The sequence below is a fragment of the Chlamydotis macqueenii genome, chromosome 12 (genome assembly GCF_036417535.1).
Source record: "Chlamydotis macqueenii isolate bChlMac1 chromosome 12, bChlMac1.mat, whole genome shotgun sequence".
In the NCBI taxonomy this organism is placed as follows: Eukaryota; Metazoa; Chordata; class Aves; order Otidiformes; family Otididae; genus Chlamydotis; species Chlamydotis macqueenii.
In genome coordinates this window covers 22,773,613-22,790,331 of record NC_141567.1, presented here as the reverse complement: position 1 = coordinate 22,790,331, position 16,719 = coordinate 22,773,613, and the positions used below count along the sequence as shown (strand labels likewise).

At 43.9% G+C, this 16,719-nt stretch overlaps 1 protein-coding gene across 1 annotated transcript in view; it reads left to right on the top strand.

Annotated features, from left to right (window-relative positions):
- Positions 1 to 16,719, top strand: part of TEX9 (testis expressed 9) — a gene marked incomplete at its 5' end in the record, with an annotated part of 35,009 nt that overhangs the window by 10,055 nt on the left and 8,235 nt on the right. Inside the window, 2 exons of the mRNA XM_086757567.1 lie at positions 453 to 556; positions 15,733 to 15,906. Coding sequence (XP_086613693.1) covers positions 453 to 556; positions 15,733 to 15,906 — 278 coding nt within the window. The remainder of the gene's footprint in view (positions 1 to 452; positions 557 to 15,732; positions 15,907 to 16,719) is intronic.

The window sequence follows — 16,719 nt, the reverse complement described above, 5'->3', positions numbered from 1 at the left end:
CCAAAAAGATGAGCCTCAGTCCTTTGCGCAGATTCTGCCTTTAGAGGTAAAGGCCTTTCCTCAGATCAATGCTGTGCATCTTAGTAAGTGGCGTCAATGAAGTAACTGTGCTTTCAGTGCTGGAATGAAACTCCTCCAGATACTTTCCCGCTCCAAATGGTGTGTTTATGTTTGCCCTAGAAATAGAGTAGGAAAGGGCATTGCAGCCATTTGCCAGTGAAGCTAAAGGCATGATGCACATCTATCTTTTTTGGCTGTGGTGTGATAAAAGTGAGTTTATATGGTTTCCTACAATGCTAAAGCAAGCATAAACTCAGAGATTCACTGCAGTATTACAAAATGCCCCAAACCTCCTCTTTTAATCTGACAGCTTGCTGTCAACAAGCATGCCAACACAGAAATAGCTTGATTTCTAACCCTGTGTAATTCTGTGCACGTCTTCTGTTAATAAGTCTCCCGAAACAGATCCTCAGATGTGCTTTTTATAGTTCTTGTTCCTGAACTAAAAAGAAATGGCTTTGGACTGCATGGAAAGCATACACCAAATAAATTCAAGGTAACTCAAGAAGAGTTATTGCTGGCATCTAGTAATCAGGTCTTGTGGACCGAGGGCATGTCTTCAAGTATTGGGAATTATTTCTATTTAATGATGAAATGAAATTAAAACAATCTGGATGGATTTTTGCTTTTTAAATTTGATATTTACTGTTTTGAACCCTCTGAATGCTTCTTTAACATGCTAAATAAGTTATTGGAGAGCACGCTAGCAGCATCAAACTCACAGAACAGTTACCAGTTTTTACAAGGAAGTCGACGTAGATACTGAATAGGCCCTGTTATAGAGTGTGCTGATCCCTTAGCAAGAATCTCCTAGTAAGGAATTCCTTAGGTTTATGTGCCTGTGCTAGACTTTTTAGGCTGATGTGTAGATAAGTTTCCATAGCACTGTCCTTTCCCTGAGCTGCTTGCAGTGCTCTTCCTGGACTTAGGTTCCATATCTTTATATCATATCACAGGTTACCGCAGTGCAGCTGGTTTTTCTGCCAACGCAGTAGCTTACACATTATTTTTCTCAGGGGCTGTTTTTGTGGGTTATAACTCAACTCTGCAGTAACAATTGTAGAAGCACACAGACATGTAAGAAGGCTGAAAATGAAGCTCTGTTTTTATCTGATACACCTCTACACATATGAAAAAAAAGACCTGAACATGTTGTTGCACTTCACGTTGATCTTCATACTATCTTAGGAGATCAAGACACCTATACTTGTAAGGTATCAGACTCGCTCAGATGTCCTTTTCTTGTTTACCATTCCCTAAACTGTTGGTTACTTTATAACTAAGACTATCCTAGTAAGTGATACCCCTCCCCCTTATCAGCCTCATCAGGTGATTCAAATTGACCAGTTAGGAAGTTAATTGTTTAATTATCTTTACCTCTTGTGAGAACTCAAACTAATTTTGGATCAAAGACATATCCCAAGGCTAGTGGTTCCAGTTGTGCTCTTTGATTTTCAAGAAGGTTTACCACTAAGTGTTCTTAATGAAACAGAGCTCTCTAAGACAGAAGAGGAGTTGTCTGTGAACTAATAACTGAATAAAAGAGGAAACTTAAAGGAAAATGTAAAAGGAAAGAGGAAAATGTAAAAAGAAACAACCTGGTTTTGCAGGTAGTGGTGTACTCCTATAGGTCATGGAGCTTATGTTGTTCAGTATGCAGAAAAATAACCTGGAAAAGAGAAACGATAGCTGGAAGAGAAATTTGTTTATGAAACAGTGATTTTAGAATAGTTAAAACTGACACTGAAATGTTGTAGAAGAATCCCATAGTACTGAGTGAGGTGATAGAATGGAGGTTTATATTCAGCATTAAAGAGTGCAAAGTCATGCTGATAGGAAAAAACCAACTCAAGTTCCACCTACTTCTGAGTTGGACTTTGTTTAGTTATTACTAATTAAGATGTCTCCAAAAGCATAAACTTACTGCTTGTTCTCAGTGGAAAAGGCAAATTGATTGTTAGAAATCCTTCAGAAGATAAGAGAAAATAAAATATTATACTGTTATCTTTATGCTATTATATAATTGATGCTACAGCTCTTGAGTATGACACAGTTCTGCACACCCCATCTCAACACCAGGATGTAGGACTAGAAAAGGTACAGGAAGGAGTATATAGTGGAATACATAGTGGAACAATTTGGATTTCAATCTTCCATGTGAAAACAAAGCAATTGAGGGCAATGTGAAAGATTCTGTAACGAAAACAGTAATAGTAAAGGGAAAGCTGTCTGTTTGTAATGCAAACACTAGCAAATGCAACATTAAATTGGGTTTAAAGCAAGCTGTACAAAGTGTTTTTCTTTCACATAATGCATAATTAAATTAGCCAGCTCATTGCCAGGGGATGTTGTGAATGCCAAACTACAATATGTTTTATGAAAAAGATCGAACAACTTAATACTATAGAAGTACATGAGAGTGTTAAACTTGATGACTTCAATATGGTCTCCGTCTCAGGATTGCCGCTGGTTACCAGAAGCTAGCAAGGATGTAACAGGAGGAAAAAAAGTCAGTCTGTATCTTATTTTTGGTGGTGTTTTCCTAAATTCTATTTATTACTGGCCTCTGCAGAGTTACAACTTAAGCTGCAATTGACAGCTGGTAAGGGAAGGTGGGTGAAATAAAAAGGATTCGTATTACATTTGCTGTACCCGTCCATCCCTTCATGTTCAGCTCCAGATACTCCTCCTCCACTTTATCCTTTGCCCGTTGTACCTGCTGTGAATAGTGGCTATTCCTGTGTGCGCAACTTGATCCTCATGCTGTTTCCATGCTTTGTGCCTGTGGAAGTTCAGGGGGCGTTCCTTGTGGGTGATCTGGGGAAAGGGTGGGGAATAGGGACTAAAAGAACATACTGTTCACACACAGCTGGTTTTGTCGTGACAAAAGTATGTTTCTTAGCTGTCTAAGAGCACGAAAGTACTTCATTTGGAAAAAGCATCTGGTTAAATTGGTTTGAACTATGAATTAAATAATGTTAGCGGGGTATTTTAAAAAAACATAGACTGCTGTGTGGGAGGGGTATTTACCTGTTAAGAGGGTTTTGCAGCCTATATTTAATTCCTTGTTGTGGGAGATTAAAACTACTTTGAGTGTAACTACATAAACTGCACCTACAGATTGATTGCACTGCAGACATTCCCTGCCATGCAGTTTTCTTTACTTCAGTCTCCAGGAATGCTGTGATGTATAGCATAGTATGACAATAGTTTCCACTAAGTTTCAATTTTGAGAATTACGAGTCTTTTACATTTTAAAGTTGTCAAGTTCAGTCGTTAAAAGGAAAAATCTATACAAGCTTTGACTAAGAATGAGAAGCTTGCAACATTTATTTAGAAATCTGAGGTTTTATGTGCCTATTTCTCTTTAATAATTATAAACAATGTAACATGTTTTTTGAAAAAAGAAGATAAAAGTGAGGTCTTATATCAGTCTTGCTTCTTTACTGCATCGAATAATGAGTACTTGTGGATATTAAATGTAACTTTTGTGTTCATAGAAGCTCAAATCAGACTTTTTAAGGCAAAGTTACGTGTTATGCAGGAAGAACTGGACAGTGTAGTGTGTGAATGCAGGAAAAAGGTAAGAGCTGAGTTTCCTTATCTGTAGAACTTGAGTAGGTTCTGCTTTAACAAACACAGCAGAATTCCCTCAACCTTTCCTTTTGAGTATTAAGAGCTAAGGTTCTGGTTTTTTTTAATTTTCTAAGAATTTAAAGTCAAGGATAGTTATTTCTGTATAAATGTGATCTTGGGCTAAAAGCTTGTGATATATACTTAAAGAAAAAGAATTTGAGGCAGGAAAGAACCACTGAGAATGCAGATGTGTCCCAGCTGTAGGGACACTTGTGATGCTGCAGGGTGCCCTAGCCATCACTGGGAAGGAGAGCGTTACCAGAGCCTGAGAAAAAGGAGGAGGATATGGTAGCAGTCAAGTATGGATTTTGATGTACAGAGAGAAGATGAGTGGTACTTAGAGTTGGGTGATGGGAGAAGAGAGATGTTTAGGGCAGAATGAGAAGTAAAAAAGCTTGAGAAATTTAGTCAAGTGCTTTGGGTGGCCTTGGTGAAAAAAAGCATGGAAACAGGTGCTCTGTGGTCCACTTTAAGTGGAATATTGCAATAAAAACAGAAGCTAGACTTTCTCCATTCTCAAGATTTCACTTGATGTGGAAGACTGCATTTGGAATTACATATTTGGGCCGATCAGGCTGAAGTTAAGGCATTGTGAAGCTACCCTGATATTTTACTGTTAGTGTATCACGAGTGCTTTCTAAGATCTACACTATCTGTCAGTATGTTTTCAAGTGATGCTTAGACATGTCGTGAACTGTAAAACCTTAAATAGTTTGTGTCTGTCTGCCAGAGGGATCACCTCTTTTTCATGCCTTTGTAATCAAGCAAGGTTTTTAAACTAACTTCCCAGTTTACACAATTGGATTTTTCTTAGTTGTGGTCTCAACTTCAGAATGCTTTTTTCGACCTATTCCTCAGGCCCAAATGTGATGATGACATTCAGAACATATGACAAACCACCTATATGTTTTCTGTCAAGCTTTTATTTAGAGTTAAGGAGCAGGATGATATTAAATAAGTTTTTTGAGATAGGTGCCTGGGGAAAATCTTCAGAAGGAATTAGATTTTTATATTTTATATCATAGAATCATAGAATGGTTAGAGTTGGAAAGGACCTTCAAAGGTCATCTAGTCCAACGCCCCTGCAAGGAGCAGGGACATCTCCAACCAGATCAGGTTGCTCAGAGCCTCATCCAGCCTGGCCTTGAACGTTTCCAGGGATGGGGCTTCCACCACATCTGTGGGCAACCTGTTCCAGTGTTCTACAACCCTCATTGTAAAAAATTTTTTCCTGCTGTCGTAGTTCAGCCCCAACAGGGACCAGACTACGCAGTCTCTCTCTCACTCCCCCCACTCTCCGAGAGAATAGGAGGAGATTTGACAAACAAAAGAAAACCAGGGAAAAAAAAAACCAAACACGCGGGTTGAGATTGAACAAAAAGTAAATTTAACAGTAATGACAGAAGAAAACAATAGAGTGATGGAACACAAATACAGTATAATAGCTCACAACAGATCTCCACATCCAGTCTCTTCCAACTAGGAGAGCCTCCCTTCAGCACCCTCCTCACTTATATACTGAGCATGATGTCAGATGGGATGGAATAGCCCTTTGGCTAATTTGGGTAAATTAACCCCAGCTGTTAGCTAATTAGTTAACTATCCCAGCCATAGGGGCTACCAGCTTCAGTTCTCCACCCAGCTCAGGTAAATATTAACTCTATCCTGGCCAGAACCAGGACATTATCCACCCCTTATTCCATACCATCTACATCATGCCCAGATCCTACACTTTCCAATTAATCATCAAATTTTTCTTCCTTTTATCTACTTGTATGCAGACACACAGATGTAACTCTCTTAGTCCATGGTCCATCCTTTCAAAAGGTCTGTTGAGTTTATCCAGTCCATAACTTTGGGCTCCATCTGTCATAACAGGCTCTCAGCATAGGACAGATGACACAGTGTTTCCTCAGGTAGTCTGTCTGGTGCAAGTGACTTAGCAAGTTCATAGTCCGGAGACTGAAGATCTGTTGGCAGGTGCTAGTAGCAAGAGACAGTTCTGGTTGCATCACTGCTGCAATTTTTCCTATTTTATTAAAGTTCATTCTTTGTTGGTATAAACGATTTTACTATAATACTTTTGACACAACATAAGTATCTCAGGGCGTGGAGCAGGAAGAAGCAAGGAGGGACACATAATAGCTAGATAATGACATACAGTACTGTATAGTAACCGACATCAAGCACTTCAAATTATTGGCTCTTTTCACCTAAAATTAGATCTCCTTGAGGTACACATCGGACTTTCCCATCCTCCTGCATTACCCACCAAGTACACCCAGGTCCTTGAGCAAAAGCAATCCCATGCATGGGTTTGCCTTTGCCCAAGGGAGAAATGACCCAGACTGTCTTCCCCAGTATATTCCTTACATGCACCACAGGGACTTTATCCCCTTCTACAGTATGTAGAAGTTCAGATTGGGCAGGGCCAGCTCGATTGGTGGACCCCCGAGTGTTGACTAGCCAAGTGGCTTTTGCTAAATGTTTATCCCAATTTTTGAAGGTTCCACCACCCATTGCTTTCAGAGTTGTTTTCAGCAGCCCATTATACCTTTCAATTTTTCCAGAGGCTGGTGCGTGATAGGGGATGTGGTATACCCACTCGATGCCATGCTCTCTGGCCCAGGTATCTATGAGATTGTTTCGGAAGTGGGTACCATTGTCTGATTCAATTCTTTCTGGAGTGCCATGTCGCCATAAGACTTGTTTCTCAAGGCCCAGGATGGTGTTTCGGGCAGTGGCATGGGGTACAGGATATGTTTCCAGCCATCCAGTGGTTGCTTCCACCATTGTAAGTACATAGCGCTTGCCTTGGCGAGTTTGTGGGAGTGTAATGTAATCAATTTGCCAGGCCTCTCCGTATTTATACTTCAGCCATCGTCCTCCATACCACAGAGGCTTTAACCACTTGGCTTGTTTGATTGCAGCACATATTTCACATTCAAGGATAACCTGTGCAATAGTGTCCATGGTTAAATCCACCCCTCGATCACGAGCCCATTTGTATGTTGCATCTCTCCCCTGATGGCCTGAGGTATCATGGGCCCACCGAGCTAAAAATAGTTCACCCTTATGCTGCCAGTCCAGATCCACCTGAGCCACTTCAATTTTAGCAGCTTGATCCACTTGCTGGTTGTTTTGATGTTCTTCAGTGGCCCGACTCTTGGGTACGTGGGCATCTACGTGACGTACTTTTACAACCAGATGCTCTAACCGGGCAGCAATATCTTGCCACAGAGTGGCAGCCCAGATAGGTTTGCCCCGACGCTGCCAGTTGCTCTGCTTCCATTGCTTTAACCATCCCCACAGAGCGTTTGCCACCATCCATGAGTCAGTGTAGAGATAGAGCACAGGCCATTTCTCCCGTTCAGCAATGTTTAAAGCCAGCTGGATGGCCTTCACCTCCGCAAACTGACTCGATTCACCTTGGCCTTCAGCAGCTTCTGCAACTCGTCGTGTAGGACTCCACACAGCAGCTTTCCACTTCCGATGTTTTCCTACAATACGACAGGACCCATCAGTAAATAGGGCATACCGCTTCTCATTTTCTGGGAGGTTGTTATATGGTGGGGCCTCTTCAGCACGCGTTACCTCTTCCTCTGGTGGCTTTCCAAAATCTTTGCCTTCTGGCCAGTCTGTAATTACTTCTAATATGCCTGGGCGATTGGGGTTTCCTATTCGGGCCCGCTGTGTAAGTAGTGCAACCCACTTGCTCTATGTAGCATCCGTTGCATGATGCGCAGAGGGGACCCTTCCTTTGAACATCCAGCCCAGCACTGGCAGTCGGGGTGCCAGGATGAGCTGTGCTTCAGTACCAATCACTTCTGAAGCAGCTCAAACTCCTTCGTATGCCGACAGGATTTCTTTTTCGGTTGGAGTATAGCAGGCCTCAGATCCTTTATATCCCCGGCTCCAAAACCCAAGGGGTCGACCACGAGTTTCCCCTGGTGCTTTCTGCCAGAGACTCCAGGTAGGGCCATTCTCCCCAGCTGCGGAGTAGAGCACATTTCTTACCTCTTGCCCTGTCCGGACTGGCCCGAGAGCCACCGCGTGAACAATTTCTTGTTTAATTTGTTCAAAAGCCTGCTGTTGTTCAGGGCCCCATTTAAAATCATTCTTCTTTCGGGTGACTTTATACAGAGGGCTTACAATCATACTATAATTTGGAATATGCATCCTCCAGAAACCCACAACGCCCAGGAAAGCTTGCGTTTCCTTTTTGTCAGTCGGTGCAGCCATAGCTGTTATTTTGTTGACTATATCTATTGGAATCTGACGACGCCCATCTTGCCATTTTATCCCCAAAAACTATCTCTCTTGCAGGTCCTTTCACCTTACATCGTTTTATGGCAAGCCCAGCTTTCAGGAGGATTTTAATTATTTTCTCCCCTTTTTGAAAAGCTTCTGCTGCTGTGTTGCCCCATACGATGATGTCATCAATGTACTGCAGGTGCTCTGGAGCGCCACCCTTTTCCAGTGCAGTCTGGATCAGCCCATGGCAGATGGTGGGGCTGTGTTTCCACCTCTGGGGCAGTCGATTCCAAGTGTACTGGACGCCCCTCCAAGTGAAAGCAAACTGCGGCCTGCATTCTGGTGCCAATGGGATTGAAAAGAACGCGTTGGCAATATCAATGGTGGCATACCACTTGGCTGCCTTGGATTCCAGTTCATACTGAAGTTCTAACATGTCTGGCACAGCAGCACTGAGTGGTGGTGTTACCTCATTCAGGCCACGATAGTCCACTGTTAACCTCCACTCTCCACTTGATTTTCTCACTGGCCATATGGGACTGTTAAAAGGTGAGTGGGACTTGCTGATCACTCCCTGGCTCTCCAGCTGATGAATCAGCTTATGGATGGGGATCAGGGAGTCTCGGTTGGTGCGATACTGCCGCCGGTGCACAGTTGTGGTAGCAATTGGCACCTGTTGTTCTTCAACCTTCAGCAACCCCACAACAGAAGGATCCTCTGACAGACCAGGCAAGGTGGACAACTGTATAATTTCCTCCATCTCTAAAGCACCTACACCAAAAGCCCACCGATACCCTTTTGGGTCCTTGAAATATCCCCTTCTGAGGTAATCTATACCAAGAATGCATGGAGCATCTGGGCCAGTCACTATGGGGTGCTTTTGCCACTCATTCCCTGTCAGGCTCACTTCAGCCTCCAATACAGATAGCTGTTGGGATCCTCCTGTCACTCCAGAAATACAAATGGGTTCTGCCCCATTATATCTTGATGGCATCAAGGTACATTGTGCACCAGTATCCACTAGAGCTTTGTACTCTTGTGGGTCTGACGTGCCAGGCCATCGGATCCACACAGTCCAATAAACTCTGTTATCCCTCTCCTCCACCTGGCTGGAGGCAGGGCCTCTCTAATCCTGGCCACAGTATTCATTATTCATTTCTTTTAAATATGCATGAGAGGTCCCTTCAAGAGGGTCAGAACTAAAGCTATTCCTTCTACGCTCCCTATTGGAGACTGGTGCAACAATTTTCCGGGGAGAACTTCTGTTTGCAATGGTTTTTCCACGCAACTCACGTACCCGCGCCTCTAGGGCAGAGGTAGGCTTCCCATCCCACTCCCTCATGTCCTCTCCTTGGTCACGCAAGGTAAACCACAGGGTACCTCGCCGCGTAAACCATCTCTCTTGAGCAGGGAAACGTGTACTCCTAATAGCTGAAATATTGGCCCGTACCGGTGGGGAATGGGACATATCTGCTTTGAATTGCTGGAACTCCTGGGATAGTTTCTCCACAGCCGAGACACAGGCCCGTAGGGAGGAAGACAGGCTTTCCTCGTACTGCCGGAGTCGGCCAGCCAGTTCATCCACTGTTTCTTCCTCTCCATCTTTCCAGGTCATAACTGCCAATGAGTTGGCATATGATGATGGTGCACTTCGAACAAACTTCCGCCACATTTGTCGTGTGCACCTGACTTCATCTGGATCCTTAGGTAACTGATCATTGTCCAGGTCATCATAAATAATCTCCAGCACAGCTAATTCCCTCAGGTACTGGATACCCTTCTCCATGGTAGCCCACTTGCCTGGATGACACATTATATCCTCCTTGAAAGGATACCTCTCCTTCACACCTGACAGGAGTCACCTCCAGAGGCTGAGGGCTTGTGTCCCTTTTCCAACTGCTTTGTCAATGCTTGCTTCTCTAGAAATGGATCCCAGTTGCCTAGCTTCTCTGCCTTCTAATTCCAAGCTATTGGCCCCATTATCCCAGCACCGCAGCAGCCAGCTGATAATGTGCTCCCCAGGATGACGGCTAAAATCTTTTCGCATGTCTCGCAGCTCGCTCAGGGATAGAAATCTGGTGCTCACTGTCTCCTTTAGGAGTTCTTCCCCTGAGGAAGAGCCTGCCTGCCGAGTTCTTCCTAGGCATGTAGCAAATAAACCTTCCTCTTCTTCCTCCTGCTCCGTCCTAAAAGGGGCTTCTTCTTCCCTCACTAAACGAGCTGACTTCCGCTTCCAAGTCTTCTTGGATACAGGGGCAACTGAAACTAGCACAGGTTCACCCTCTGATTCAGCTGCAATGCCTGTTGCTGGGGTTTGAGTACCTACATTGCAGGTCAGTTTGTTCTCCCTCACACCATGCCACGTATTAGTATCTTGCCTTAGGGTAAATCTCGGGAGGAGATTCCCAAAAAGTGGGTTTGCAGCTCTAGACAAGACTTGGCACACATTCAAAATACATAACAACAACATCATAGTGGCTTGAATATCCCCCAGATCTTTAAAGTTCTCAAAAAGTGGCTTAACTACCCTGGAAGTGAAAGAATTCGGGAAGCTGTCCACATAGGAATACCAATTTATCTCTAAGGCCATTGATGTCACCATGTCATAGATGTATATGGCATAGTATAACAGAAGGATAATTCTCATCATTTTCCCTGAGGTGATAAACACCACCACTGGGAACACATAGTACATATAGGAGCGTAGACAATACAACAACATAACCAACCACTGCAACATCATGACCAATAACTGACAACCAATACAACAAGCACGTATAAACAAATTTGTTTCAAGCAAAGAAAAAAAAAGTCAGATCTGTTATTATCTCAACCCTTCGAGCCCCACGTTGGGCGCCAAAATAACTGTCGTAGTTCAGCCCCAACAGGGACCAGACTACGCAGTCTCTCTCTCACTCCCCCCACTCTCCGAGAGAATAGGAGGAGATTTGACAAACAAAAGAAAACCAGGGAAAAAAAAAACCAAACACGCGGGTTGAGATTGAACAAAAAGTAAATTTAACAGTAATGACAGAAGAAAACAAGAGAGTGATGGAACACAAATACAGTACAATAGCTCACAACAGATCTCCACATCCAGTCTCTTCCAACTAGGAGGGCCTCCCTTCAGCACCCTCCTCACTTATATACTGAGCATGATGTCAGATGGGATGGAATAGCCCTTTGGCTAATTTGGGTAAATTAACCCCAGCTGTTAGCTAATTAGTTAACTATCCCAGCCATAGGGGCTACCAGCTTCAGTTCTCCACCCAGCTCAGGTAAATATTAACTCTATCCTGGCCAGAACCAGGACAACACAATTGGATTTTTCTTAGTTGTGGTCTCAACTTCAGAATGCTTTTTTCGACCTATTCCTCAGGCCCAAATGTGATGATGACATTCAGAACATATGACAAACCACCTATATGTTTTCTGTCAAGCTTTTATTTAGAGTTAAGGAGCAGGATGATATTAAATAAGTTTTTTGAGATAGGTGCCTGGGGAAAATCTTCAGAAGGAATTAGATTTTTATATTTTATATCATAGAATCATAGAATGGTTAGAGTTGGAAAGGACCTTCAAAGGTCATCTAGTCCAACGCCCCTGCAAGGAGCAGGGACATCTCCAACCAGATCAGGTTGCTCAGAGCCTCATCCAGCCTGGCCTTGAACGTTTCCAGGGATGGGGCATCCACCACATCTGTGGGCAACCTGTTCCAGTGTTCTACAACCCTCATTGTAAAAAATTTTTTCCTAATATCCAATCTAAATCTACCTCCCTCTATTTTAAAACCATTACCCCTTGTCCTATAACAACAGGCCCTACTGAACAGCCTCTCCCCATCTTTCTTGTAGGCCCCCTTGAGGTACTGGAAGACCGCTATCAGGTCTCCCCGGAGCCTCCTCTTCTCCAGCCTGAACAGCCCCAACTCTCTCAGCCTGGCCTCACAGGAGAGGTGCTCCAGCCCTCTCATCATCTGCATGGCCTCCTCTGGACCTTCTCCAACTGGTCCATGTCCTTCTTGCGTTCGGGGCTCCAGAACTGGACACAGTACTCCAGGTGGGGTCTCACCAGGGCAGAGTAGAGGGGGAGAATCACTTCCCTCAACCTGCTGGCCACGCTTCTCTTGATGCAACCCAGGATGTGGTTGGCCTTCTGGGCCGCAAGAGCACATTGTCGGCTCATGTTGAGCTTCTCGTCCACCAGCACTCCCAAATCCTTCTCCTCAGGGCTGCTCTCAATCCATTCTCTGCCCAGCCGGTATTTGTGCCTGTGATTGCCCTGACCCAGGTGCAGGACCTTGCACTTTGCCTGCTTGAACTTCATGAGCTTGGCACGGGCCCACCTCTCCAGCCTGTCCAGGTCCCTCTGGATGGCATCCCTCCCTTCCAGCGTGTTGACAGCACCACACAGCTTGGTGTCGTCGGCGAACTTGCTGAGGGTGCGCTCTATCCCACTGTCCTTGTCGCTGACAAAGATGTTGAACAGGGCTGGGCCCAACACGGACCCCTGAGGGACGCCACTCGTGACCGGTCTCCACCTGGACATCGAGCCGTTGACCACCACTCTGAGTGCGGCCATCCAGCCAACTCCTTATCCACCGAGTGCTCTGTCCATCAAACCCATGTCTCTCTAGTTTAGAGAGAAGGATGTCGTGCGGGACAGTGTCAAAAGCCTTGCACAAGTCCAGGTAGATGATATCCGTTGCTCGTCCCTTGTCCACCGATGCTGTCACCCCGTCATAGAAGGCCACCAAATTGGTCGAGCACGATCTGCCCTTGGTGAAGCCATGTTGGCTGTCACCAACCACCTCCTTGCTCTCCATGTGCCTTAGCATGGTTTCCAGGAGAATCTGCTCCATGACCTTGCCAGGCACAGAGGTGAGGCTGACCGGCCTGGAGTTATGTGGGTCTTCCTTATTCCCCTTTTTAAAAATGGGGGTTATGTTTCCTCTCTTCCAGTCATCGGGGACCTCACCAGACCACCACGATTTCTCAAATACGATAGCCAGTGGCTTGGCAACTTCATCCGCCAGTTCCCTCAGGACCCGAGGATGGATCTCATCAGGTCCCATGGACTTGTGCACCTTCAGGTTCCTCAGATGATCCCGAACCTGCTCTTCGAGTACAGTGGGCGGTTCTTCGTCCTCGCAGTCCCTGCTTGCACCTTCTACAGCTTGGGTGGTGAGACAAGAGCCCTTATCGGTGAAGACTGAGGCAAAAAAGTCATTGAGTACCTCAGCCTTCTCCACGTCCCGGGTAACCAGGACACCCGTTTCCTTCCGGAGGGGGCCTACATTTTCCCTGGACTTCCTTTTGTCCCTTTCGTACCTATAGAAGCTCTTCTTGTTGCATTTTATATCCCTGGCCAGATTCAGTTCCGTCAGGGCTTTGGCCTTCCTCACCTGATCCCTGGCCACTCGCACAGCCTCTTTGTAGACCTCCCAGGCTACCTGTCCCCACTTCCACCCTCTATAGGCTTCCTTCTTTACTGTCACCTGGTCCAGGAGCTCCTTGCTCATCCACGCCGGCCTCCTGGCCTTTTTGCCCGACTTGTTCTTCGTTGGGATGCACCTCTGCTGAGCTTGGAGGAGGTGCTCCTTGAATATAGACCAACTTTCCTGGGCCCCTCTTCCCTCCAGGGCTGCCTCCCATGGCACTTGGCCCATCAGGTCCCTGAAGAGGCCGAAGTCCGCCTTCCTGAAGTCTAGGGCAGAGAGCTTGCCATGTAGCTTCCTCGCTGCCCCGTGGATCTCGAACTCCACCATGTCATGGTCGCTGCAGCCAAGGCTGTCCTTTAGTTTCACATCCCCCACCAGCCCCTCCCCGTTGGTGAGCACAAGGTCGAGCGTGGCACCCCTCCTTGTCGGCTCCTCTATCGCCTGCAGGAGGAAGTTGTCGTCCACGCATTCCAGGAACCTCCTGGACTGCCTGTGCCCTGCCGTGTTGTCTCTCCAACAGATGTCAGGGTAGTTGAAGTCCCCCATGAGGACCAGGGCCTGTGACTGTGAGGCTGCTCCTATCTGCCTATAGAGTACGTCATCTGCTCTGTCCTCCTGGCCAGGCGGCCTGTAACAGACCCCTACCGTGACGTCCCCTGTCCGTCCCCATCCTCTAATCTTGACCCATAAGCTCTCTGTCAGCTCCTCCTCCATCCCCAGGCGGAGCTCCACACACTCCAGCAGGTTGCTGACATAGAGAGCGACACCCCCTCCTCGTCTCCCCTTCCTGTCCTTTCTAAAAAGCCTGTACCCCTCTATGTTGACGCTCCAGTCGTATGTGTCATCCCACCACGTCTCCGTGATGCCAACAATATCTGTACTTTATTTCATTTTTATCAATACAAGTGCTTCTGCATTTCAATACTTTTGTGGTGTGATTAGAAAAAAAAAAGTTGTTACATTAGATTTTAAAGACATTTTCATTTTCAAGTCAAATATAATTTTGTCAGTAGCTATTGCATTTCATCATTCATCATCAGCCAAAAATACTACAGAATTCAGTGACTGTAGCAGATGACAGAAGACAACTTTGTACCTATTCTTGTCCTGCTCCCATGGCACTCTATGTAAATGTATCACTTTGAGTACTGGTTTCTCTGGTGTAAAAGTAACTTTATTACATTCAGAAGGTCACCAAAATTTGATATTGGCAAAGCCTTGAGATAGATTCTGGGTTTTGTTCCAATTCACAGTCCAATTATTATAAGGAAGCAGTAAATCTGTTTTAAATACAAAGAAGTGGTGGTTTCTGAGGTGAGTGCAGTCACACAAAACTTAGAGTAAAGCACATGTATTTCCCAGCTGGGAAGCAGGTATTCCTAGGGGCTGAGAGGAGAGGAGAGAAAGACTTGTTTTTATAGCAACTCCATTTCTGTATGTGTCTTGACTTGCATTTCTTAAAGAAATGAAGGGCAAATGTATCTCTGAAAACCTGCACTAGCATCCACTCATAATGTTTAAAAGGTTATAAAAGAAAAATGCCTTGAAATTATAATGCTTAATGTGAGATGTAATTGCCAGTATGTCATGGAGCTGATACAGGATTCATTTGGTGTTAAGAGAATCTTGAATTTAAACACTTGCTGTGTCCTGGATCATTAGCTTGCTTCTAAGTCAAAACCAGATAATCTCCTAAAACATAATGGATTGATTTATCAGTAATTATATTATCTTCTTTTTTTTTCCCAGAATTTTTCTTAATGTGTGCATTTGGCTGTTCTCACAAAAATGTCACAAAATATCTATGTGCCACTGTTATTCATATTATTCTATAACATTTTGATATTTAGTTCTCAAAACCTTTGAACTATGAGAAATTAAATGTTTTACATACTGCTACAAGACAGTTCCAAGTAAAAGTGCAGAAAATTAAATTAGAGAATTGTTACTGTTTTTTGAAGTATTCTCCTTCTAAATTGGTGGTTTGCTTCCTTAGTTTGTCATAGTGGTTTCCTTTCTTAAAATTGTTGTGAAATCCATAAAGAAGGATCTAAACAGTTTAAAATAACGAAAAGGCAGGGCTGGATGAGGCTCTGAGCAACCTGATCTGGTTGGGGATGTCCCTGCTCCTTGCAGGGGGGTTGGACTGGATGGGCTTTGAAGGTCCCTTCCAACCCGAACCATTCTATGATTCTGTGATTCTATGATTCTATGATTCTAATGTAATTTAAAAAAATAATTTTATTTTTACTGCCTTTTATTTACAAAACATTACTATTACATTATTCTTCTGCTTCCTTGCAATAATTTACTTGGGTTTTTTACTAATTACTGTCAAACAGGATGATGAAAATCAGAATTTAAAATCTCAGCTCAGAGATACTAAAGAGGAAAACTCCAGACTGCAACAAACAATCAGTGTGCAACATTCTCAGACTGAAAAGTACAAAATGTTGTCACAAGAAGCAAACAAAAAAAGTGAAGGATTACAACAAGAGGTCGTTGCGCTAGAAAAGGTATTGCAGATATTAGTCTCATTTGTCTCATGAAAGGGAAAACATGCATCAAATCACCCTCCCTACCCTAGTTTGATAGATTCATAGCCAGTGATCCCATTAGCGTTTCAATTTCTGGTAACAGCTTTAAAAATTGTATTTATAAATGGTTTGATAACTTTTTTTTTTAAAGGAAGAAATAATGTACTTTGCTAATTGCTTTTCTGCTTCTTTCTGTATTTTAAAATAAAATTCTTGTGTAAAAGACCTGCAAGAGACAAAACAACCTTTTCAGAAACAAAGGAATCTTAAAAAATACAGGGAAATTTCATTTTTCTGGTTTTAATTATAACTGTTTAAAATTACTTGTGGTAATAAGAGTTTTATTGTAAACTGTAGAACCTGGTGAACATTAAAAAAAAAAAACAAAAACAAAAAAAACCCCCCACCTGCAGCTTATATTAGTATCTTCTGCAGGTAGAGGAAAGGATGTGTCTTTGTTCTTGAAAATGGATTGTTTGAGAACCAGCCGCTCCAATTTGGATGAATCAGATTTAACCTGGCTCCTGCTGCAGGCCACATATGCAAAATTGTCTACGTGCCTCGTTGTAGCAGATGGCCTGCATACACAGCTTTGTTTGTTTGGAACTTAATCGAAGAGCAGCATGTGTTTCTCTTTAATTACTCCGAGCTAGAGAGGTTGACTTCAAAATCATGTAATACACGTACTGTTGTGTAGTACGTGTGGTATAACCACGAGAATGCTTCACTTAAAAATTTGGGGAGAACAGAACACAACTCAGCCTGATGAGGTCTCATTATACTGCCATTAAA